This window comes from Montipora capricornis, chromosome 1 (genome assembly GCF_036669925.1).
Source record: "Montipora capricornis isolate CH-2021 chromosome 1, ASM3666992v2, whole genome shotgun sequence".
NCBI lineage: Eukaryota > Metazoa > Cnidaria > Anthozoa > Scleractinia > Acroporidae > Montipora > Montipora capricornis.
Genome location: NC_090883.1, coordinates 35,228,626 through 35,254,976, shown reverse-complemented (window position 1 = coordinate 35,254,976; position 26,351 = coordinate 35,228,626). Strand labels below are relative to the sequence as shown.

General features: G+C 39.6%; 2 protein-coding genes and 1 long non-coding RNA gene across 7 annotated transcripts in view; 2 read left to right on the top strand and 1 right to left on the bottom strand.

Annotated features, from left to right (window-relative positions):
- LOC138040279 (WD repeat-containing protein 37-like) overlaps positions 1-19,030 on the top strand; it is a 23,251-nt gene extending 4,221 nt beyond the window's left edge. The window contains exons 4-15 of the mRNA XM_068886035.1: positions 1,826-1,967; positions 3,616-3,687; positions 4,886-4,930; positions 6,415-6,470; positions 7,009-7,066; positions 7,336-7,401; positions 7,980-8,096; positions 8,537-8,678; positions 9,851-9,920; positions 11,250-11,314; positions 14,478-14,592; positions 15,201-19,030. Of these exons, the coding sequence (XP_068742136.1) occupies positions 1,826-1,967; positions 3,616-3,687; positions 4,886-4,930; positions 6,415-6,470; positions 7,009-7,066; positions 7,336-7,401; positions 7,980-8,096; positions 8,537-8,678; positions 9,851-9,920; positions 11,250-11,314; positions 14,478-14,592; positions 15,201-15,332 (1,080 nt within the window). The 3' untranslated portion in view covers positions 15,333-19,030. The remainder of the gene's footprint in view (positions 1-1,825; positions 1,968-3,615; positions 3,688-4,885; positions 4,931-6,414; positions 6,471-7,008; positions 7,067-7,335; positions 7,402-7,979; positions 8,097-8,536; positions 8,679-9,850; positions 9,921-11,249; positions 11,315-14,477; positions 14,593-15,200) is intronic.
- LOC138040289 (uncharacterized) overlaps positions 18,555-26,351 on the bottom strand; it is a 19,252-nt gene continuing 11,455 nt past the window's right edge. For all 5 annotated transcript variants that reach the window (XM_068886046.1, XM_068886050.1, XM_068886059.1 and 2 more), the window contains exons 4-6: positions 26,153-26,180; positions 21,666-22,127; positions 18,555-20,754 (exon numbers count right to left, since the gene is read on the bottom strand). In XM_068886046.1, coding sequence (XP_068742147.1) covers positions 20,483-20,754; positions 21,666-22,127; positions 26,153-26,180 — 762 coding nt within the window. In that variant the 3' untranslated portion in view covers positions 18,555-20,482. The remainder of the gene's footprint in view (positions 20,755-21,665; positions 22,128-26,152; positions 26,181-26,351) is intronic.
- The window catches only part of LOC138040311 (uncharacterized), a 15,502-nt gene continuing 13,339 nt past the window's right edge, over positions 24,189-26,351 (top strand). The window contains exon 1 of the long non-coding RNA XR_011130684.1: positions 24,189-24,811. This is a non-coding gene — a long non-coding RNA (uncharacterized lncRNA). The remainder of the gene's footprint in view (positions 24,812-26,351) is intronic.

Genomic DNA, 26,351 nt, shown 5'->3' with positions numbered 1-26,351 from the left:
CGTTAAGCCAGAGGTCCCGTCTCACAAATAACTTCCATGTTCATTAGTTCCCTGTGGGACGTTAAAGAAACCACACACTAATCGAGAAGAGTAGGGGATGAAGTTCCCGGTGTTATGGCTTTCCTCTGTGTATATATGGGTGGGTGGGTATAGCAGGTCCACATCAGCTGAATAGCTGCCAAAACTTCAACCTGCTCAAACAAATAAATAACAAACAAATCAGGTAAGCTGATTGTGTTTTTCACTGTCAGTGATGAAATACATTGTAAGGGCTTTTATTACTGGTTGTGCTGGGTTGTGGTTTCACAACAGGAACATCAACAATTGTGGTTGTGAAGTAACTGAGCTACCTAATGTTGGTGACATCTCCAAACAATTAGATTCTTGTCTTCTATTAGAACATAACCTGTTGTGCTAGTCTCAAAGCATTGGTTATTCAAACGAGTAATTTTAGCACAACAACAATCTGGAAACTCCGTAAAATATATCAACAAAAATTTAATGCTAGGACAAAACTCTAAATCCAAATCGTCTTATGAATTTTGCAGAGTTTGTAAGTGTGTGCTCAAGAGAAAATATTGTCCTCTAGGATCCTCCTAGCCTGTGTACAGCCACCTGAACATTTTTAAACCTTGCAAGAAGAGAGGGTTTCTTGCTTATTTGTGCAGTCATGCTGGTACTTTTATTGAAGGACACTTTTCTCGAGAGTCTGCACTACATGCTTCTGAAAAGTCTGCACATACCCGTACTGTAAGCTTTTCAAGATATTATTTAATAACTGAAGAGGTAAATAAACTGAGGCGTGTCGAATGTGAAGAAATTGTTGTCACTAAACGGGCTTTGAGTTTCACACCAGGAAAGAGCCCTTTCAGTAAATAAAAGAATAATCAAAATTACATAGAAAATCTCTCGGGGGGAAAAAACGACCACCACCTTCACCTTCATGTCATCATGTCCTTACACAGAAAACTGTGAGTCCCTCTTGTGAGTAGAGTGCATGCGAGATATTCGGATTTCCTCGCCCATCTCAATGTGGATGACCTTCCTGACAGCACTACAAGCATGAAAGTCTTGGTTTTAATGCCGAATGGGAATGATGATCCATACACCAAGCGACAAAGCCACCATTTGCCTTGTAAAGAATCTTGCGCTAAGAGGATGGCAAGCAGCTGCAAATGCCTTTCTCGTAGTTATTCATGAACCAATGCGTGAGGATTTTCTGGTCGCACTCAACAGACCTGTGATTAAAGAATTCAAGGAATATTGTAAATCCGAAACTTGTTAAAAGCTCAACATATCTACGAGCTTGCAGCATTCACAAACACATTTGTCATGAAGGAAACGGACATGTGTTTGTCTTTATTCGTGGTTCATGTGAAACTGACCCGGAAGCTGATAGAACTGCGGTGGCCACAAATACCACTGCCTTATCCACCGCAACTGAAGCACACCATCGCAGTGAGGATTTATCAGCATTCTACGCTGTTATGCCTTTTCCTGGAGAAGACTATTTATTGTCTATGTTTAGTTAGAAGAGATGCACTTTCCGAGATCACACTCACCTTGTTGAGTTGAACAGAAAATCTTTGTATTTTTTTAATTGACAAGTGTCAATTGCGAATTGACCAATCAGCAATTTACGTTCAGATGCTGAACGTAAAATATTATACTGAAGAACTGCAGGGATCGCTGCAGGCTCTTCCTTTAGAGACTACAGGTAGTAACTAAGCCCTATATTTAGACCGTGCACCATTTTCAATGGAAAAGCCTGCTTGCAGGCTAATATCATAAAAAAATCAAAGTGTCTGTTTGTGACACATTTCAGATTGTTTCAAGTTTCAAGATTCCAAACCAGACAACCAGTAAAGAGTGCCGCCGGACAAGAAGTTATACTGGCCATCGGGATGGGGTGTGGGAAGTGTCTTGTGCAAGACATACCCCAACCATAATAGGAACAGCATCAGCTGGTAATAATAATAATGATAATAATATGTAATAATAATAATAATAATAACAATAATAATATAATAATAATAATAATAATATAGTAATTATTATTGCATTATCTTATCATTATTATAAGATACCAAGTCCTGGTATAGCAAAACCCTCTGAGCTATGATATCGACATATATTTTTCTGTTACTATTCACTATAGGTTATGTTTAACAGGGAAATGTTAGGTTTTTTCACCCCTCGGCCAGTGATCATTTCAATGTAACAACTGTTACCACAAAACACTGGCTCCCTACTGCATCTTACACAGCTTAGCATGATTTTTTCTTGTAAAGTGCATGACCTTGGAACATGCTTTAGCTTAAGGATGGTGCCTACTATTGTCACTGCGCATAGGTTCTGCGCATATCGAAATACTCAGGTTTCCTATCGGTGAAGCTTACTAATACAGGGATATTTTTGTGTGATTTAAAACGATGCAGAGAAGGTAGATCTTATAGTAAGTACCCTTGGTATCCAAAAAGAAAATTGGGGCATCCATTCTTTAGAGATAATTAAGCTTAATTTTTAGAAAGAACTCCATACATTGCTTTGTATTTTAGAGCTTTTTACAAATAGCAACAGCAGTAGCAGACACACTACTGCATCAAGCCTGCTCCTCTCCTTCTACGTACAAATGTTTCAGCTGATGATTCATTTTATTATTATTATTATTATTATTAGAGCGGTTTTCAATTGAGTGCCGAAAGTAATAATATTAGTGAATTACTTTCGTTTATGATTACTTCACTCAGTGATTGGTTCAAAGTTTTCACGCCACTTTTTCAACCAATCAGAAGTGAAACCAAAACCAATTGTGGCTCGCGCGTGCACATTTTCCCGCGCTTTGTTTCGGCTGCGTGTAATTACTTCGAGTTTTGATTGGTTTACTGGATTGTTTCCGTCCTTTTTGATTGGTTAAAGTAATTACTATGGTTTTGGTTTTACGACACTCAATTGAAAACTGCTCTATCATTATTAATTATAATTAATAATAATAATGAAATTATGACATTGGCATTGAGAAAAAGCAACAACACTATTATAATAATTATTATAATCAAAAAATGATAAATCTAGCCATTAGAACGAAATACATGTATTTTACATGTATCTTCTGTCTTAGAAATAAGATTTGGGATGGTCCAGACTTAATAAAACTTTAGTTTGTTTTTTTTTCATTTGATTCATTTCTAAAGACAGTATTATATACTTATTGACTGAGTGGGAGGGCCGAATAGGAAAATATTTGGCCGAGGTCATGGCGTACAGGTCGAGCCCAGCGCAAAACTCTACGCAGAAAATTTATCTAATATGTTGTTTGCATTTACTTTTCTGGCTGTAAATTACATGGACGTTTAAAAACAACGAAATCCCCTAAATTGCATCGCACGGAGCAGTACGTGTTCCTAATACAGGGCTGTGTGGCTTTTTCCGGCCCTGCTCGCGCTAATGCGTACGGCCCTCATACGGGGATTTTTCCAATAGTTTTGCAATAAAAGCGTGCACGGGGCCGTACAGGCCATATGATAAACAAGTATATCACTTAATTTCAAGTAGCCAGTTGTCTGTATTCGAAGACAAATAAAATTTTCATTATTATTAAAATCATAATTGCAGATCGCTCAGCCAGACTTTGGGATGTGGAAACTGGTCAATGTCTGCTGAGATACTTAGGTCACAATGGATCAGGTGGGGTCAACATCCTTGTTGGTTTTTGCTACATTTTGAGTCTCTATCTGAAATCCATTTTATCTGTGGGTTCAGGTGAAGTGGCCACAGGTTTAATTGGATGAAAGTTTGAAACACTGCCAGTGGGTTGAGTTTTGAACCAAAACCAATGTTGACAATTAAACATTGGTAGATTAATTTGTCTTTACCACAAGTAATATTTAGGAAACATGTGTTAAAGGGGCTAAGTCACGCTATTTTAGACATTTTCAGCACTGATCGAATGGTCATAGAATTAACTAAAATATCAAAATAACTGTTCAAAACTATAGAAGAACTCTAACAAAACACAGGGAAGCCAAGAGGGGACATGGATGGACAAAACTGGAGAGGATTGAAATGGATTGAATTTGGGTAAATTTGAAAAACGTCTGCCCACCTTTTTTAAATTTATATCAGTCTATATCAAAATGTCATTTACAAAACTTGAAAATCATTCTCAGTTGTTATGTTGCCGTGATTTTGCAAATGAAAGACTCTTGCTCAGCCAATTTGACGTTTAGAGCTCATAATTAACAAAATTAAACAAAATTACATAAAATAGCGTGACCTAGCCCCTTTAAGGATCTTGGCTACCAAAGTCTATCTGAGCTTCATAAATTCTGTGCCTCTGGTAACTTATAGTGCGATTTTTAGTTGAGTGTCAAAAGTAATTAGGGAATTGCTTTGGTTTTGCGTTACTTCACTCAGTGATTGGTTCAAAGTTCTCACGCCATTTTTTCAACCAATCAGAAGTGAAACCAAAACCAATCGTGGCTCGTGCATGCACATTTTCCCGCGCTTTGTGTCGGCTACGGGGAATTACTTAGAGTTTTGATTGGTTTACTGGATTGTCTCCATCCTTTTTGATTGGCGAAAGTAATTACTTTGGTTTTGGTTTTACTACACTCAACTGAAACTCGCTCCAAGCCGGGTAAATTCAGTCTTTGTTGTTGGTAGACCTAAGCTATATGCATGTCGGCTGGTTGTGGTCCTTTCTGTTGACTAGCAATATTAGTGTTTGTGGTGTTGTCATTGCTGTGATTAAACCTAAACAATATTGAATAATTTATTGCTTGGTCTTGAAATGCTCAATCTATGTTTAATAAATTTACGTTCAAATTTTTACAATGATCACACCCATCAATTTAATGTCCCATCAATTTCATTGCTTTTACAGTCAATTCCATACGATTTCACCCAACTGACGCCATAGTTTGTACAGGTAAATCTTGAACCATGTGGGCCAGGGAGAAAAGCACAATATAGATGTTATTGAACTAGCTGGTCCGCACTGGAAAATATTGGTTGAGTTCCTTTTTTGCAAGTCCATGTGGAAACTTGCAAAAAAGGAACAAGACCAATATTTTCCCAGTGTGGACTGATCAAATTAGTTCAATCAAGTTTTTATTGGCTCTCTTGTGCAGAGACGGTTTTGGGCCAGGTTGTTCAAAAGCCGATTAGCACTAATCCCAGATAAAAATTAACCAGGGAGTTTCTCTACTTCCAAATGCTGTTCAACGCTGATATTCGGCAAAACTTTACATTAGAAGATGTCAATCTTGGAAAACAATAATAAGCAAAATAAACTTTCACCAAAAAGTTAAAAGCCTGGAACAAAAGTTTACGCTAATCCTGTATTAAGTTAATTGGCTTTCAAACAAGCGGGCCCAGGAAAGTAAATTTTTAATTCATACTGGAACTCCAACATGACTAAATAAAAAACACTTCTCGCATTTTTCTTTTTATGTCTGACGAAATCTTAGCAGTCCATATTGCCAAATTTCGGACCTCTCAGACAACCAATCAGAATTCTTCTTTTCATCTTGTACCAGTTTGCCTATATAATAGAAGACTGTATTACAGAGCCAATGTATCAAATTATGAAGCATGGACCTACTGTATAAGCAGTACAATAATTACTGTTATGATGATAATATTAAGATTAAGCTCTGAAGCTCTTCCAGAGCAACATGAATTAATTATTAATAATTATTATTATTATTGGTACTTTGGATCAAAAGGATTTAGGAGTATCTAGAAAAAGCTTTCATTTTAGACATCTAACAGTAACATAAAGTTGGAGCAAAGCGAAGGACCCATAATCTCTCCACAGATGTGACAAGGAATCCAGGAATCCAATGTGGACAGTATATAATAATAACATTATGCTTAACATTTGGTAGGGCTTTTTCATGTGGATACACTGTATGCTCAAATGCATACAAAATCTGAACTGTTCCTAGTCAAATAGCCTTAACACCACATTAACATTTCTCTTAATTATTTTAGATATATAACAGTAATAATCCTGCAGAAGCTGTAGGTACTGTAGCAGAGCTAATTCAGGCAGGTTACACTTTCAAATCACACATGATTATCAGTAAGTTAAATAATGGAGAAAATCCAATTGGGCTAAATACAATCCAATTGGCCTAATCCAAAGCAAGGGTGGTTGGAATTTAGTATCATGCACCAAAGACCATTCCAGGCAATTAGTGGAGAGAGCTGGATTTTAACCCAGGACAATCACTGATGCAAACCCAACACCCTAACCCTTTGCAACACCTTGCCTAGCTTCCCCTGCCTCCTCATTATTTTTATTCAAAGGCAAGCACTTACCATCACACCAACGCTGCCACAAATACCCCGGCTAAATTGAGATACTCTCTCTGATATAATTATCAGTAATATGTGTTCTTTCATCAGGATCTGGGGATGGAACTTGCCAGATTTGGAGGGCTATTGTACCAAGTCCTGAACAGGTATGGGAAAATTTGACCGTTTTACAAGAGAATCTGGAGACAACTTTAAAAAACCTTGTCTCCCTTGAAGCCCAGCACATCAACAAATTTGGGAAATGACTGTCTTTAATTTTCTTACCCAAGCCCTTCCATGAAATTATAGCTGTATCGTGACAATGTATTATTGCAATGATTTAGCTCACAAAGCATGCATTCTGTATAAATACTCCTTGGTACAATCCTGTGGAGCAAGTATGAAAACCATGGCATACTCAGATTACTTAAAGGATCACTTCCAGGGTTGAAAACTAGGCCACTCTGGAGCTAAGCACTAGCTTACTAATTTTAGTGTTAAAACCTTACAAAATAAGGGTTTTGTTACTGGCTGAGAACCCATCTTTGTCATGACATACCTTCTGCACTTACATGACTCTGTATGCTTCAAGACCTTGATGACTTCCCGTGCAAAACTGTAGTGAAATCCCTGCAAAAAGGGAAAAAATTAGGGTAATTTTTCTTTCTTTTTATGGTTAGTTTTGTTCTCCCATTGCACTCGCAGCGTTCCCATCCAGGTTCAGCTGATGAAGCTGAAAACATTACAGATGAGGAACTTGAAGGTAAATTATCACCTTTCTTTTCATGGTCTTTTGTGTTAGGTAAATTTGGGTCCAGTACATCTGTAATAACTGAGGTGACTTCCTTGTAAGGGTTTTCCACATTATTTTTGTGTTTTACTGAAAATTTATCAAAGTTAAAGTTAAAATATGCCAACATAATAGAACTTCACTGAACCTAATTGTCATTCTTTTCTTGGATTTTTAAATATGTGTTATGTATCAAGGACTTAAATATAACCCTTCCTCTGTTTTCTTTGTAAATGATACAGATAACAGGGATGGTTCATCTTCTGCCCTCCTTAAAACACCAACTTGTGAGCTGAAGGGGCACGAAGGTAAACACAAATCAGGTTTTTTTGTAGGTGCCTTTGATTATAGGCTCTACTTAAAACAAAGAAATGAAATCAAGACCCCAGTAACCAGCCTTGTAGCTTTTTACTGCTGTTTCTTCATGTTACTTTATTGGTATGGTTTGCTTTAAGTGTTTTCCAATTTTTTGTGAATCGAACAAATCAAAAATTCATCGCACTCAGGAAAACCCACTCAATATTTTTGTCAAGTTTCCAAAACCAACAGTAATTCTTGGCCTCTCAATATCTTTTCTTCGATGGACTGACTAGTCTAGTACTGGATGACTTTGTTAACTGACTTAAGTAAAACGGATCAAATCAAACATTGTTTTTTTTTTTATGTGACGGAAAAATTGCAATGCCTTAAGAAAAACGTCTTCGAGCAGAATAGAGAACCATTTAACAAACTCAATCTAGCGGTGGCTTACGGTTAACCAGTCAAATCCAGGACACAGTCATTGGTGTAAGGCAATAATTTGTCGCTTTTGCCTCTGCACTGGTTAACCATACGCCGTTTTGTTATCGTTACTGTTTGTTTAAACTGTTTGTTTTGTTGTTGTAAGGTGCTGTTATTGCAGCTGATTGGTTCACATCTGGGAAACAGATTGTAACAGCTTCTTGGGACAGAACAGCAAAGCTTTGGGATGTTGAAACAGCTGAGCAAGTTCATCAGTTAACTGGTAATATGACTTGGAGTATCACCTCAAAGCCGGCGATGAAGACCGGCTGAGGTTAATTTTCCAATCGTTAAAATGCATTAGTTAGCGTCGAAAAGAGACTTCAGTGGCTTTGACATTTGCGACTTGTTAATTGACAACTAAGTGCAACTTTGACCTTTTTCTTCATCCCTGAGCATTTCCAGAACGCAAGAGGTGGATTGATCGTGACGCTAATCTATTTCCTTATTATTTACCAGAAGTTTCTCCTAGTTTTATCAGTTATTATGGAGCCGAATCCTGTCTAACATGTGATTGACTGAATACATGCACCTCAAAAAAGTAATGAACCTGCGATTCACACGCAGTTCATTTCGTTTTCTCGACTATCTGAGAGCCTAGAACAGGCTAGTTTCTTAGAAGGGATAGAGTTTTGCTCGGAATGTCTTCTTTTTTTTTTTTAGGTCATGATCAAGAGCTGACGCATACTTGTACCCACCCCACCCAGCAGCTTATCGTCACCTCGTCCACGGATACAACTTTCAGGCTGTGGGATTTTAGGACTCCCTCAATTCATTCAGTCAATGTGTTCCAGGGACACTCCGAGTAAGACCTCTTTTAATGTTTACATATAAAACTTCCTTAAGTGTTGGAATACTAGATGAATAGGTCCCGTTGTTGCGGGGCTTAATACTTTTGGGTGCATGGAGAAATTACGTTGGTCACCGCGGTGAATAGAATGTTAGCTGAATAATAACTGGGAACGCGTAACTGCGCCACCGAAACTCGTTCCCCAAACATTTTAACTCGAGGCAGGGGGGTACGAAATCTATTGTCTATGTCCAATATGGCCTTCTCGCGAATAAGGCCCATATCATTTCAACTTTACGGCAGTTTAAGTGTGTCAATTACAAATGGGTTACTCCGCAGCCAATTCTTTTGGAAGACCGGCTCAGCTTTACTGTTTTGATTATTAGAGGGGTTTTCAAGTTTTGAGTGTCGAAAGTGATTAGCGAATTGCTTTGGTTTTGCATTACTTCATTCAGTGATTGGTTCAAAGTTCTCGCGCCATTTCTTGAACCAATCAGAAGTGAAACCAAAACCAATCGTGGCTTGCGCGTGCACGTTTTCCCGCGCTTTGTGTCGGCTACGTATAATTACTTTGAGTTTTGATTGGTTTACTGGGTTGCCTCCTTCCTTTTTGATTGGCCAAAGTAATTACTTACTACGACACTCGACTGAAACTCGCTCTAAGTTCAGTGGCCACCGAAACAGTAGACGGTTGTACAACTTCGGCTGCAGCCGTCTCTCACTGGGTGATGAACTTCTACACTTGGAACCATATAGCCGTTGTCGTCCGACATCACCGTGAGACAGTGACCGAGATGTTTGACCCAGTTCTTTGGCACACGGCCTTGTCTACCATAACACCATAACAGAGGAAAGGTCTTCTCCCGTTTCCCTGGTATCTCGGGAGATGGTGTCAGGAAAGGCGAGTTCTCTCTTGTCCCTAGTCCCTCAACATTCCACATAACGTATTTGGATTAAACGTTTTGTGAGACGGGGCCTATGTTTATCACCTTTCTCCGAGAAGACGTCATATTTTAAAAATTAGTAGATTTGATATCAGTAAAAATTCTTAAGTTATAAAGTGGCCCAGAGCGTTAATCCCACCACGTTTAAGCCCATAATCTCCAACGGAGTAGCCTTGGTAATCTGTGGTAGGCTTTCTGAAGGCATCATCACTATTGATGTTTGATTGCTTGTTTGTTTCACAGCACTGTGAGATCAACCGCATTCACAACAAAAGACATCGTAGTGAGTGGCAGCGATGATAGAACTGTTAAGGTATAATAAAGCAGATTCATTTATGACTGGCTGACTCGGCAGTAGTCGGAAAAATCCGATTGCAATTCGGTACCAGTTCGGGTAGATAGGTGATTCGGTACCAGTCTCGGAGCTAGTAAAACTCGAAGGAGCTAGGCCATTAGTTCAGTTGACACACGTTGAAGGATACAGATGTCCAAAGCTGACTTTTTCGTAGTTGGCGGAAAGGAATTTTTTACCCTGCCCTTAGATCGGTTTGTTAATGATGTCTCGCGCATACTCCAAAAGAAATTCGTGTGCCCCTGTAACCAGGGGCAAGGTGCTGTTTGAGGACTGGGATCTAGGCATGGTACTCGGCTTGGGAAATGGTGATAGGATTTAGTAATTATTTAATATTTATTACTAAATCATGTAAATCACACTGACACCTAAATGTAGGCAAACTTAGGGTCAATAGAAAGGCTTAGATCATCTCTGTTATCATCCTGAAATGGATAAAGATCATTTAGTCTTGACAGAAACCCATAAGGGTTGAAATGTGTAACGCGCGTTCACAGCTTCCGAATATTCAGTGCTAAGTACCATATTTGGAAACCCCTCGCTCCCATTAAGTTCGCGCGAGAACATTGGTGGTATTGCGTCACGGTGTTCTTGCGAACTGATTGGTTGAATGTTTCTCTCTTGTTGTTCCAAATATGGTATACTTAGCAAATTGAATATTCAGAAGCTGTTTTCCCAGCACACAAGGGGCCGTGACACGTTTCAACCCTTATGGGTTTCTGGTCTTGAACAGATTGACATCAAGACGAACGCTAGACTAACACATTTCCTTAAAACAAAAGCTTTTACTAATCATCCGTTTGGCATCTGAAAAGCTCATTACCATAACTTCAATACATTTTACCGAGGGTCCCTTCCCTGGTTGTTCGAAGGGTGGATAGGAAAGTAAAGGAAAGGAAAGGGACCTCAAGCGTCTGGGCGTTCTAATGCTGAAGCCATAATTGGGGTCATTGTAAACTGAAATTAACAATCAACGTAAATCAAGTCAAATGTTGCGTCTTTTTTAATTTTTGAGGAGAGGGGAAAGCCGAGGTTATCCGGAGGAAAACCTCTCGGTGCAGGGAAGAGAACCAACAAACTCAACCCACATATGACGCCGAGTCCAGGCTGGGAATCGAACCCGGGCCACATTGGTGGGAGGCGAGTGCTCTCACCGCTGCGCCATCCCTAATTTGTCCGGTCACCGTGTATAACCATGATAACGCTCCACCTTTGAACAAGCGAAGCTTGCTCTGGGAATTGTATCGGTTCTCAGTAATTGTCTTTAATTGGCAATCTTTATTTCGCCAGGTGTGGGATTTGAAAAACATGCGCTCGCCGCTGACAACAATCAACACAGATTCCTCTGTGAACAGGTAGCCTGCCGATTCATCTTTAACCTTTTCATTCCTAAACTTGCCACCCGTTGACGAGTAAAATCGCCAGGAGTTAGACAGGGTGTATAAAATCTGTAAGTTTCCCTCTAAGGGGAGAAAGGGTGATGCCAACATCAGTATGAATTAAAACGAAAAAAAATTGACAGAGCTTTTCCTTGGCTGATTCCGGCTTTTGGTGTCTGTTGCTTCATAACCTACAATCACTTTCGCATGACTTTGGGAATCATCAACAATTGTCTTACCGGCAATAGTATGCGATGAACCAAGCAAACGCGACATCTTTGGGATGGTTTTGGTTCAACTCTCGGCCTCTTTCGTCTTGGTATTGTAAGATTGAGTAACAGATGCCAAATGCAGTCCGCGGATAGAGATTGTAATAATAATAATAATAATAATAGCAGAGCTTAGGCAAATTGACAGAGAAGTTCGAAAAATCCTGGTTCAGAGCGGCGGCAAACACCCCCTAGGCTCGACAGCATTACTGTACCTCCCGAGGGAAAAAGGGGGGCGCGGGCTGAATACAAACGAGCAAGAATACAAACTCGTCAAGATAAAGGCTGCTCTGAAAGTCTACAAAAATCTGCACCCGCCCATTTCATTTGTGAGAAACTTTGAAGAAAGAGCAGGTGAGGTGGGACACCATTCATTTTTAAAGGATAGCATGAAGTATGCAGCAGAGCTCGGTCTTGGCCTGGACCTTGAGCACCCGTCACCCTGCATCACCCAGGGGGGAGTAACAATCACAGACAAGAAGATCAAAGTTGCCTTGAAGGAAACTGTAGAAAAGCAGAATACACAGGCTGTGAGGGAAGAGAGGTGGCAAGGAAAGCTACACACAAGTAGGTGGGAGGATGTAAGTCTGAGTAAAGCAGACTGCTTTGCTTGGCTTAAGGACTGGACGTTGTGTCCGTCTAACACCGTTGCAGGAGTGATCGAGCTCTACGAGCAACTATTGCCAACACGAATATATTACAGTCACAAGGTGCGAGCCCGACCAGCTACTGAAGTGGCATGTAGGCTATGCAGTAGATCAGCAGAAACAGTTCAGCATATTCTAGCTGGATGTCCCACCTTGGCCCAGAACAAGTACTTGGAAAGGCACAATAACGCCTTGAAGATCTTGTTCTTGGGGATCCTGAAGGACGCAAACCTTATTGACAAAGTCCCACCATGGTTCTCCCAAGTAAAACCCAAACCGGTATATGAAAACGACCAGTTTCAAACCTACTGGGATGTCCCGCTCTATGCTGAGCACACCGAGGCGAGAGCAAACAGAATCGATGCCCGTTTTATCGACCACCAACAGGAGAAGGTGATAGCACTAGAGATGAGCTGTCCATGGATTGATAACCGAACAAGTAAGGAAGAGGAGAAGACAGCCAAGTATGCCCCCCTAAGATGGGAGATAAAGCGACAGTATCCTGGGTACGATCTGCAACAATACAACATCATTATTGACGTGCTAGGTGGATGGTCCACAGACATGGAGGAGGGAATGAGGAATTTACTCGGGTCAAGAGTGAGAACTAAAGGAGTCCTGCTAAAGATGCAGAAATCGGTCTTATCAAGCTCTCTTAATATTGCCCGCACTTTTAAAGTAATCACATAAACTTTACGAGCAATATAACGCGAATTTCATTTCAGCAAAGGATATTATTGTAAAAAAAATGTATTATTATTTATTTATTTTTTTTATTATTCTTTTTTTTTTAATTTTAGCAATCACTTATTTTATATTTTCACATAGTTTAATAGATTTAAGTGGATAATACTTTTAGAAAGATATTTGTAAATAGGACTTGAACATGGTGTTTTTAAGGAGCTCCTGGGTTACGATTAACGCCCCAGGTAGCTTTAAGGTATTGACATTCAAAAGTTTCAAACTGTCATAATAATAATGGCCCTTGAGGGCGAAGGGTCTAATTGTTTTAGTGTCACCCAACTAGTCGGACAGAAAAGGCAATAATAAAATTAGCAAATCGAGGACTATTACTAATAGTCCTCTAGTAGCGTAGCCAATTAAAATGCCGGATTTGCATTAGTCCACTAATTGGGTGATACTAATTCCCAATAGTCCAAAAGCGCTTTGCAAGAAAATATCTTAAAAACAGGGATAAACTAACAGTAAAAAACTTGGATTTAAAACAAGAAAGGGAACCACAAGATCTGAATTCCAACGGAAAGGTATTCCAAACAGAAGGAGCAGCCAACGTAAAGGATCGGCCACCATAGGTATTAAGATTAAATCTAGGTGTAAAAGGCAACAATTTGTTTTAAGATCGTAAGGTTCTACTAGGTGTGTAAGACTTAATGAGCTCAGAGATATAGTCAGGTGCAAAACCATGATGAGCCTTGAATGTAATGACAGCAAAGTTAAAAGTGTTCAATAGGGAGCCACTAGCAATGAAGCTGGATAAGCAAAAGAGTGATGTGTTCATATCTACTGCTAAGATGAATGAGCCTTGCAGCACTATTAAGGACACTGCAGTCGTTGTAAAATACATTTTGGCTGACCATAGAGCAGAGAATTATAATAGTCGATCAGTACCTGAGATTCCGCAGATTTTTGAAAAGCGCATTATAGTTTCGTGTCCATTCATTGGGAAGAGGATTTTTTTTCAGTTGATCTTATTTTATGTATGGACATTTGTTCAAACGCTCAGCTGCTATTCGTTCTCCATAAGCCATTCCGGAATTGCGCAGGATACTGGGGCGAGTTTCAAATTTGAACCAATCGATAAATTGATCCTCGCAGTTATGGACGCAATTTTAGCTGACGCTCCCAACGTCAGTGGCTTCAGTGGCTTCATAGCCCAGTTGGTTAGAGCGTCGCACCGGTATCGCGAAGTCACGGGTTCAAACCCCGCTGAAGTCCTGAATTTTTCATGCTTCTCTGCGCAATTGCGAAAGGTGCGTCCATAACTGCGAGGATCATACCTTGACGTAACTTGGTCTTTGTTCGACCTAAAAGCATCAAATTTGGACAAATGGCCAATCTCAAAGTTAGCTTTCGTTTGATGGTGTCAATTTATATAGATTGTTTCAAACTTGAAACTCGCCCCGGTTCCCTGTGCAATTCCGGAATGGCCTATACCAATCACTGTCTTACAGTAAAGTACTCTTCTCTGTGTTCTTTTTTTAGACTCTCAGTGTCCCCTGTGAACAATATTATCGCCCTTCCACATGACAATCGTCACATTCGCTTGTTTGACATCAGTGGCGTTAGGCTTACACGACTGCCTCGCAGAAACGGTCAGGTATGTGTCTCGTGTTTCGATTGTGTTGCAGCAGTTAGGTTTGAAACTGTAGCAACTAATATAAAGCTGATTATAAACTTGTCTTCTACCAAAACTTCAAAGCTCTCACAGTTTCTCACGGCTTTACCTTCACTTGTCATATCACACGTCTTTGTTGTATGAATTCCAAAACAAACCTAATTTATGCTTACCTTAGGTTCAAGGGTAGGAATTGTAAAGAATTTGGATTGCTTTGAGCAGTAGTGGTGAAACATATGGCATATTCATATTTGTGAACCATTTCAGTGTGACAAAATATCGTAACTACAGGTCCCGGATGTGCGTTCGCGCTCCCCATTTCCCGCCATTTTGCTTTTTGTTTTCTTATGGGTCTAAAGGTGCCCGCAAACGAGGAAAATGTTTGCCGAAATGTTTCCTCAGCGCACAACGAGGAAATACTTGCTTAGGAAGCAGAATGTTTCTGAAAAAAATTAGAAACAGTTTTGCTTCTGCAACAAATGTTTCCTGGCGGCGCAAACTGGGAAACATTTGCTTCCGCAGCAATGTTTTCGGGCGCCTTAAAGGTTATACATGCATGGATATGAAGCTCTCGTGATTGTTATTTTTAGGGTCATCAACGTATGGTTTGCTCGACCTCCTGGGGAGAGGAGACAAGTGCTAAGGCTTGCTGTAACTTGTTTTCATGTGGATTTGACAGGAGAGTGCTTGGATGGCAAGTCAGAGAAGAAAAGGACAAATAAACAATCAGAGCGATTTTCAATTGACTGTCGAAATTGATTTCGCTTTCGCTTCAGTGTTGTATTTCTACTCTTGTTGATGGCTTTAAAATCTTGCCATATTCGTACCCATTAGCAGAAAAGGCAAGAGCGACATTGGGACTGGCTCGTAGAGCAACAGTACATTGCCTCATTTAATTGTTTGCCTCTGCTGTAGTTTCTCAAATAAATTTTGGTAACGGATTCACGGCATCCGCAAAAGCAAGGAGAAATTCAAAACACAGTGGACTATTTTACAGAGTGCCGAAAGCACTGTAAAAAGTGGGAACTCGGGTAGTCTCTGGTCAAATAGAAATACAGAAAAAGAAAAGACGGTACGTATGAATGTCGACGAGAATCGGACCAGTTCACGCTCTTGAGTGCATCATGGGTAATCCGGCAGGGCAACATGGCGGGAAATTCAAAGGTCTGTTTGGAAATTAAAGCGCAAATATTAAAACTGTACATGACTACTTTATAGACTTTCCCCATCATAAACCAAACAAATAAGTTCAAGTTCACAACTGAGATGAACTGGACTTAGTATCTATTCCTTGGAATTCCTAAATGTTGCATTTTGGTCTCCACACATTCTCTTTGACTTACAGGAAATGTATGGCAGAAACTTTGTTAAATAAAATGGATTTCTTCAGTAGCCATTCCCTCCAACTTTATCCTGTCGCACCTTTGAGCGCGTATCTTCTGTTTTAGAAAATTAAAAAATAAACGAAAATTACATATCATGAATACTTTTTATCGTTTTGAACTTCCACACAAACCGTTGAATTTCTCTCCATCTTACACCTATTACCCATGAGGCACTCAAGACCGTGAACTCGTCAATAGTGGCCACTCATTAGACAAAAGTTAAAAAAACCAGCAACGTTAACTTCCAAAATGACTAACGCTCAAAGGAGTTTCAAAGTATTGTAGTTTTCGGCTGTATCGAAGCCAAATAGAAAACAAAGAGATTGATTACTCGTGCCATGCATAGCGACAGTGAGTAAGGGGACAAAGTAGTGATTAAGAATAAACCAACTTTGTATTTTCGTACGTCGAATCTTTCTGGATCAAATGAAAGTGATTTCTTGGTTATTTGTAGAAATAGGTAGCCCAAGAGAAAGCTGTGCTTAAAAGCGAGCACTCAACGAATTATTGTAACCCTCTTCCACATGCCCAGGAACAGTTCCATTCAAACGTCATCTTTTTGTGGCAACATGATTGTTTGAGAAGGCTCCCAAGAGTTTTAGGGCCGCGCGCAAGCTGGGCATTAATATGGCGCGTAAAGCCTGAATCGCGCGTGTTTTTCTGATTTTTGTGACGTCAGCGTGAGCAAATCTGCTAAATTAACTGCTAATTTTCCCGCGTTCCCTTTGGTAATTTTTTTAAAAAATTGGCTCAGTTCTAACCTATCAAATAACCTGTATTTATTAAAATATTTGTTGAAAAATGACAAATTACAGAATATTGTCAAAAAAATCTGAGCGACCTTGACTTTTTACCACTTCAAAATGCCAGGCAATATCATTTCCGTAATGTGGCAGAGAATAAAAAAAATTCACCGAAAGAAAGTATAAATATTAAAGAATTTAGGCCAAAAATAGAAATATATCAGCCTGTTATAAGATGTGATATTGCTATGGTAACAAACGGTCGTAATCTGAAAGTTGACACCGTATTATAGCCGTATAAAATCGGTACCCATACTGGTAGATCTCTACAGTGGAAACTTTAAAATACTCTAGGGGGCCACCTTAAGAATCATTGGACGGGGAAAAGTACAATGAAAACAATTACGAAGATCGAAATACACCTTATTACAAAATGGCCGCCACTTAAATATTCTTTTGTTTTTATTCAAATAAGCCCTTGATGCCTCGTTCTTAAGCTTAAAATAGGCTAGTTTCGAATAGATGAATGAAGGGGTAGTTTCTAAAGAAACTGTGGTGCTGCGTCGGTGGGGAAGTAGTATACAAAAATTTGGTTTATCAACGGGGTTGATAATGTAAATTGACCACCGTACAGAGATTGTAAAAGCTGACGTTTCGAGCGTTAGCCCTTCGTCAGAGGATCAGGGGAATAATTAGCTTTTTTTTGTTCAAAGCAAAGGAAAATGCAAATTATTCCCCTGAACCTCGACTCTGTTCTTTTGTTGCTGCACAATTCGAAACTAGCCTATTCAAAAGAATATTTTATCTTGAACGAGGCAATAAGGGCCAATTTGTATCCGCATAAAGTAGCGGCCATTTTGGAATAAGTTGTATGGTGTTAAGCGACACAGCTGAATACTGAGCCTGCAAAATTCATATCGCTCGAAAGATTACTTCCCTTCGCTTCCTAACCGCGATGCATTCTGTGATTAGGAGAAACTGCTCGTCTTTTGCTGTATTTTAACAGGTTTCAAATGATTATCATCAAATATCTATCTTCTTTATTTTAACAAAACACTGTGTGTTAATTACCTGTAGATTGTAGGCGCAATCATGAACGATTTCAAAACGAGCAGCTGTTTCGAAAGATGTATGTAACTAAAAGAATACTTGACCATCCAGTTTTAGTTGTTTCCGGAAGGAATATTATAGCATCATTACGAGAGAATTATAACTAGCGGTAATCAAGGATCAGTGAGATGCGTTCGATTCCTGCTTTGTCTTCGACGAAGCATTGTTGAAGGTGAAAGTAGTTGTGTATGGGAGAGAATCTTTTGCAGCCTTTTCTAGTATTTATTAAGTAATGAACGAATCACACTATAGGTATTTTGACTGTTATCTTGTTGCTAATAATTTTATTAAAACATTTATGGACTACATTTGTTAATATCAGTTTTGTGGGATATCAGTAACCTTTCTTACTGGTTTGCAAAACACGGTGACTCCCGCGCGCGTGTATAGCCGAACGGTCCATCCAGGTGTTGATCCCGTCCAATAGGACTCGACTCACTGTCACATGAGATCGAGGTTATTTACAACCAGAACGAGATCAAAACCCCCGGGAGATCCCGTGGCACTGACCAAATTACTTTTCTCGTCTGCATAGTAGGGAACAACCTTGTTACCAGGGTCTTCTTGCTTTTCAACGCATGGTTGACGTGACCTGAAGTTAAAGAACTGACCTTCTCCCCAGCTCCTCATTTTTTAACCCCGTCGGGAATGCCCGTTACTTCCCGGGTCGTGCGTTACTTGCCCTCGTATGGACTTCATACACAACTTTTCGATCTTTCACGCCTCTATATTTTTTTCACATTTTTTCATGCTTACATGTTTGACGAATACTCCAAGACAACGCTTTAAATACAATTTAAACTAACATGATTATTAGACTAGTACTATCAAACAAAGGACTTGAAAAGATAGTTTTTGCAATACTGCCCTCATCGCATTTATCCGTTCCACTGTAAGATCTTGTCACGATCTTCTAAATGTTAGTTGTTAATGAAACCTAAAACTGACTATCTTGACAATCTCGTTTTACGTCTCCTAATCTTAAAGCTATTTTAATCAAATAACCTTTACGAATACAAATTACATATCAAACTTAATGCCCAAGAGCAAACGCAGCTCTAGGAAACATAAAAAGTTCTTAGGTTTTCGAAGCATTAACATACTCTCCACCAACTCAAAAACAATTTTGTCTTGACATGTTCACAATTAAATCGCCAGTCAGTAAGATATGCCTGGAAATAAATGGTAAAGATGAACATTGTCGACATAAAATTAAAATTCTTAATGTCGGTGAATTACCGCCGTCGGTTATTTTAAAACTCTTCTCTGTCAATCTTGTTCGAACAGCAAGAATTGAAAGGATTGACGACAACCTATGCTTTCTTAAAGCATACTGTATTGACGTTACAGTCAGGTGATAAACAAACGTGCGTAAAGCGAAGGAGGACCACTCCTTTGCTTTTCCATTTCTCGTACTCTGCGTTTTCCCCACGGACTCCACGCGCGGAATGCAAAACTCGAGCACTTACCACGCGACCAAATTTCCTGGAAAAAGCACACGACAATCAAACATATTGTTTTTTATCGCAAACGAAGGCGATGGACAGAGAAAAGTCAAATTTATTTTTGGTTCCCTAGTTTATAGAGAAGTCAATTTAAGTCAAATACATATACCAATAACCTTGAAAATACACAAAAAATGATCTAAAATATTCAACATCATCTCTACAGGTAACCTATTAAGACTCAAATATGATGGACAACTTTTTTATCGTCCTACAAACCTTGCTAGCCAAGCCTCGAGGTGCTAAAATTCATTTCTGAAATAGGGACAGTTAATCTAATTAACATATACAGAACAGAAAAATAAATAGACCGCCATTTGTGACAGCTCTGCATGCTCTGAAAGACTAAAACTGACTCTGCTTAAAATTTTTATTAGGAGAGGCGAGGGTTCAATTTTTACCCGAGATTTTCGCGTCATGCATCTTCATCAGACAAGGACTACAATCTTTAGTTCCAGGTTAATTATGGCCATTTGGAGTCCAGCAACTTTAAAACTTTTGACTGTCTCAAATAAAGGTATTAATACCACACTCGATGTTCAAGGAAAAACGTACCATAAAGTAACAAGCACCAACTATTTTACAAGGAAATTGAAAACTGCATTCCTTACGATTTTTTAACAAAGACGCAACCAACGTCAACTTACTCGTAAATATTCAAACGCGATTATAACCAACTGGATCATTTTTTTAAACATCAAACTAGATAAACTACTCCGACTTTTAATAATTGTTCATCATTTCACTTCAATCTTCCGTAACAACCTCTCATCACCAGACTTGACAGGAAGCCACTTCAAAGTCAGTCCCTGGTGCGGAAAACCCCTTTTTGTGTTTCAGGGTTGAAACGCAGGTCTCCTCTGTAATTGAAAATATCCCGCACGATCAAGTCTCTCCTGAGGTCGGGTTTGAACGCTCATAACTGCAAACCGAACTATAGCGGTACGAGTAGACTATTTTCGAAGATAACGGCTAGACATTAACCAACAACGGCCTGGAATTAAATGGTACAATGGTTCCTTCTAAACCTACCAACGTTGTGTCTTTAAAGATCTTCGCCACACAAGCGACTTACGCTTACGTTGTGCGAAGTTCAAGTCAATGGAACCATCGACGATACGATCGCCGGCTACCACATCGAGAGACTGATCTCGCCATATTGCGAATCCCAGCGGTAATAAGCGCGGGACGCGCCTTTGCTTATCTGCAGCTGACATCTCCACCGGCCGTGGTGATTTAGGTCTTGTGTCACATACGTAAATGTCTCGGATTCCAAACGATTTTGTACTTGGAACTTGTAAATTCTGTGACCTGTGGGGTTTGGCAGGTAGGCTGTGAGCCTGCGATGTGTACATTTGAGGCGATAGAACAACGTCACCGAATCGTCATTAACCCAATCTCCTGCAAAAGAAATAAGTGACTTCTGATTGGTTACTCCGATTTTGGAAGACGTAGATGCGCGGACAATCTCGGGCGATTGTCGAAAAATGCCCAAGATACTTCCAAAACATGTTAGTAGTTGCTTGTAAGTATCAAAGTCGGAAGACGGCCAGTCTTTTGCCGCTGTTTTTAGTAAGCACGGAATCTTTAAAAATGGCAAAATATGGACACAAGGCATAGAGTCACAGTTTGTGCGAGTTGAACTTTGCCAAAAGAAAAAATTGCGAAGTTAAAACCATGAATAAATTGGTCGTTTTCCTGTTAATTTCAGTTTTACTCATGTTTTTAATCGATGTTTAAAGTGAAAACCAATGGATTCTGATTGGTAACGAGTTTTTTAACTGGATAAAACAAATTTGCACCTGACCGACCCCTCGTAGGACGCTTTCCATTTGGCAGAATTAACCGGTCAGACCGGGCAGGATGGACTAAATTCTAAAAAGCCTCAGTTCAAACTAACACACTTTGCGCATGATATTTCCTTCTCCGGAGGAATGTGAGGTATTATCAATCAAGTGTACCTTCAAATTTGGCCACTTCTGACGAAAGGAAGGCACCTTTACCCAGCACAGCCACAAGCGAGTCTATTTTTAGAATACCCGTTCCCGCGAAAAATCATTTGTCATGTCCCTGACAAAACATGGCAGAAGTAGTCACACGTGACATGTCATGGCTTCTTCTGATTGGTTATAACTGGCGGCCCTTTGTTTGTTTCGCGCGCAAAGTGTATCTAACGATAAATCCATTTATGACTGTGCTGGGTCATCACCGCAAAGTGTTAGATCAACACTCTCATCTAATTCACTATTGCACTCGGTTAACAAAGAAAAAAAGATGAGACTACATATTTGAAAAGAGAGCTTAAAACGTACCACCAACATGAAGAACGTATGTAACAGGCTTCACAACGAACACTTGGAAGTCTCCATATGCATTTGAAACGTCATTGAATCCCGTCAAGTCTCTGTCAGAGATCCAATGGCCTGTATACACAAACATCACCTGTGTAGGGACATTTGATTCACACGAACACGACTTGATAATTCTCTCCTCCCCCGGTGGTCCCCTTTGTCCTGGTTCTCCTCGTTCCCCTTTCGCTCCATTTTGGCCCGGGGGTCCGATAGGGCCTCTCACACCCCTTGGTCCTTCTTTGCCTCTCCACCCGGGCTCTCCGTTCGTACCGTTTATACCTGGAACGCCTGGGCTTCCCTTTTTCCCGCGACGACCCATTTCGCCACGGTCGCCTTTTCCACCTTTGATACCGGGGATTCCGTTTAGTCCATTTCTTCCTGGAGTTCCGCTTAGTCCTTGGTGGCCCGTGTGACCCGGTATTCCTATGATAAGAAGAGAATTTTCAGATTTTTTTTTTCGCTGTGACACATTTGTTCTTTGATGGTTTATAAACGCCCAAGATGCTGCAATGGTCACAAACACTTTTAGGGGGGTACCTATGACTAAGCGATGATCGAAAAATTAAAACGGTTTAAAAAAATATATGTTTATGTATATATATAATCTCCTCTAAGAGTTGAGCACTCTCTGAAATACATTCAAATCATTTGTTTGTATAGATATATATATATATATATATCTTTCACACAAAGATAGAACCCTCTAGAAATCGTTGATTAAATCTTTATGCATGGGTAAGCTTTGAAACGTGTGAGAGGCCATGTTTTTGTTCTTAGCTCTATTTAGTAAATGCGTTTTGCTTCAGGCAATGACTTCAGCTCTTGTGCTGTTAATTAAAAAGCTGGAAGCGTGAAAAATATACCCCAAGAAAACAAATACAACAGAAAACAAAAAACGCATGTTAATTATTATTGTATTTAGATGCTCATTCATTCCATTTACAGTAGGAGATTACGTTTTGTTTTGAAAAGTCTTAATGTCATTAAAAGTCAATAATCTTGACCGAATATGAAAATCCACATAGGGAAATTTTGCTATCGGATACATTCCAAAGGTCGTAAAGTTGGAAACCGCGAAACTTAAACAACTGGGTCGTGATTCAAATTTCACACTCCAAATATTAGCCGTGGATTTCACTTCAAGAACTTAAAACTACCTTACAGGAAATTAACGCTCCATGAAATTAACGTTAAAATTTGCGTTAATTTAAATCGCGCTAACTGTGTTGAGCGTTATTTTCCGTGACGTTAATTAAGTGCAGCGTTAATTTCCGCGCTCTTAACCCTAATTTGAAACCTTTCCAGACATTCATGACACCTGAGAAAGCAACAAAATAAGGTACAAGCTTTCGTTCTTTCCGTAAACCCCTACATGACTTAGAATTTTAAGGACTGTTTTGTTGACCAGGGAGCTCAGTTTTGTTCAGTATTCTTTTTTTTGCATCCAGTGTTGAATAAATTTGTTTCAGTAGACACCTCGAACTGTGTCTTAATCGCGTTTACTTCCTTTATTGTGAAATTCTACCTTCTCTTTCGCGTTAATTTTCTTCATTTGAACGTCGTTTTACATTAAAGTCGCGTTAATTTCCAATACCTTCATGAAGAATTTCATGGAGCGTTAATTTCCAATAATAACGTAATGTCTCAGTCAAAAGTCTAGTTAAAAGCATTTGGCTCAGTAGCTTTGCAGCACAGCTTCATTTTACCAAACTTGAAACTTCTTCGTTCGCTTTTTTTTGTTGCCTTTTTTTTTTAACTTCTGGAGCGTCCGTTGGCTGTTGTATTGTTTATACCGAAAAACAAAACGGGTTCAGATTCTTCAAGTGAATTTCTAAGCGAGGAAAAGTTTAGGGACGAAAGTTGTTTACCTCAATTCACGAGCTGATTTTCTCCTTTTTTGTATATTAGTTAAGTATGAAGAGATAAAATGCCGTTCTGGACTGGAAAAGGCTTACTTTTTCATAGATAGAAAGTTACAGGGGGCTTTTCACTGAGCGGAATTAAAGCTTTTCCTTAATTCAAATTCTTCGAGTGGCCAAGGCCACCTTGTCCTCAAAAAGTTTCAGAATTGTTTAGTGTACGGATTTTTGCATCACCCTTGGCCTGAGTCAATAACGACAACGCCACAAAACAATAATATAATCGGTTAAAAGGGCAGAAAAAAAAGGTGCCGCACGTGTAGCACGGATTTTAGCAAGTAGGCTTGCAGTCCTCTGCATAACGACGACGTTAAATCACCAAATTTATTTTTAGGATATTTCGCCCATATTGTAGGACGTGAACGAGACTGAATAATCGCGAAAGACTAATGTCGTTATGATATAGAGTCAAGTTATATTCTGGGGTGACGTTTTCGTCGACTGTCGCCAACGTGGATCTTAGGACGATCCACGACGGCGACAGTCGACGAAAAAATCAGCTCAAAATATAACTTGGCCTATCACAAGTCTTTCGCGATTGGTGCGAACAGTTTCAGAGTGAAAAGAGAGAATTAAGGATTCTGTTGTATGCTTACGTTGTCGTCAAAACCTCAAATTTGGTGATTTCACGTCAGAGGACTGCAAACCGACTTGCTAAAATCCGTGCTGCACGTGCAGCACGATTATTTGTTAACCAATTATATTATTGTTTTGTGGCGTTGTCGTAATCGTAGCAGTCGTCGTTTCTTTAACTCCCAAATAAGGTCCCTTGTATTGCATTCTACTCCACGTGTTTGTGGGAAAATTTATTACAGGTTTTCACGTCATCATAAAGACTTATGATTGGCTCGTGTGCAGCCACATGGATTACATCATTGCGTGGTTTCCCCGCGTGCGTGATGAGAGTCCAGAGTCCAAAAAAACACTCAACAAATAAAGTTCTCAAACTGTTTTGTCAGTCCTGAATTTCACGAACCAGGGATTGCACGATAGAAACACGAGCAATATCTGCTACAAATTATCTTGATTATGATGATCCTAGTTCCTTTACGTGGTTTAAAGGAAAGAAATCGATGAGCCAGAGAAACAATGTCTGCAGGAACAACAGGAATTGATCTGTGATCTCTGTGAAGCGACCGACAGTCTTTCATCAATTTTCTGGACCAGAAATTTCCTAGCGGAACTAAGGTTAGTCCTACGCAAATAGTTTGTAAAGTTCTTTCGACTTGTGTTGTAATGTAATGATTTTAAACAATTAACAAGTTTCTTCGTGAATTCTGGTGACAATAATGAAATATTCGGCATAGTTTTTGCGATATCTTCCAGCAAACAAAAATTTCCGTTCCTCGACTGCAGTCCGGCTAAAGATCAACATCTGATCAAATCATTCACTAAGAACTTCTCCTTTGTTCTCGCTATGTTTTGACGTCGCCAATGAAAGATGAAAAACTCATCTCGTAACTTAGGAGGATTATCTTAAAATTACGTACAACTTATTTGAAGTTCAACTGTGTAGGTTGTTCATTGCACAAAACAACTTTCAAAGGCACTTAAATTCAGTGTTAATAAGTAAACGGTTGGCGAGTCATATCTGATTCTGCCATGACAAAGCCATACGTAAGAACTAAATGGTTACCTTTTGGTACATGCAAGGTAGGCATTAATTAATGTCCCAAATAAATTTTTAGTTCACTTTGATTGGTTAACAATCTCGCAGATCTTTCTCAGCCAATCAGATGAAGCAGCTCACATTTTCCCGCGCGTAAACCTACCGTGTGCTGTTTAAAGTTCTGGGGCCCGTTTCTCGAACGTCCCGAAACTTTACGGGCCATTTTTCGGCTGTCACAATTCCTCTGTATCTCAAGAACGGAGAGGATTTAAGTCGTCAAATTTTACAGTAATTTTTGTTTTTGTTACCTTGGAAAAAGGTTAAAAAGATCGTCTTTCCAAAACAAGCGGCTGGCAGTTTCACAAATGGCTTTTTGGGCCCGAAATGTTTTCGGGACTTTCGAGAAACGAGCACCTCAGCCCAGTTGTTCGAACGCCAGATATCTTTATCCCTTGGATAAGTCACTATCCAGAGTATAAAATGTACTTCACGTAAAATTCTTACACACCATTAACCTAGATGTGCTTAGATTGTGCATATGACATTCACAATTACAAGTGCAAATACTGAAATCTTTGCAGAGATTGACGGATTCTGACCTATCCCCTGGCTATCCCGGCGCCCTTTGAACAACAGGGGCATGGGCCCAGTACTTTAAAAAATGCAGAACTATCCAATCAATGAAGTCACTACCAGGAGTAAAAGATAGACTCCACGTTGGAAATTTGCCGCCAAGGTTTACGAACACACCTTAACTTTAGAGTGAGCATGTTCATGATGAAGTGGACGAATACGTAAATCTTTGCACAGACTGAAAATATCAGGCTTTTGAACAACTTGGTTGTTTCCATTATCCTCGTTTTGCTGTTCTCGGTCTAAATGAACAAAATCGACATTTGTTTCACACTACACAGACTTACCGTTTCTTCCTGGAGTGCCCGGAATTCCCTACAACGAGAACAATGCGTCGTTTTAATTGCACTGTTACATTAAAATTACTTGAGCGATAATTTGTAGTTAGACCAGCCACCCCAGTGAATAGGCCCTAATTGGCTTGATCGCTCGTTTGGTATTATAGCAGGGAGTTGCGCAATCCAGCGCATCCCGTTTCAAGTTCAG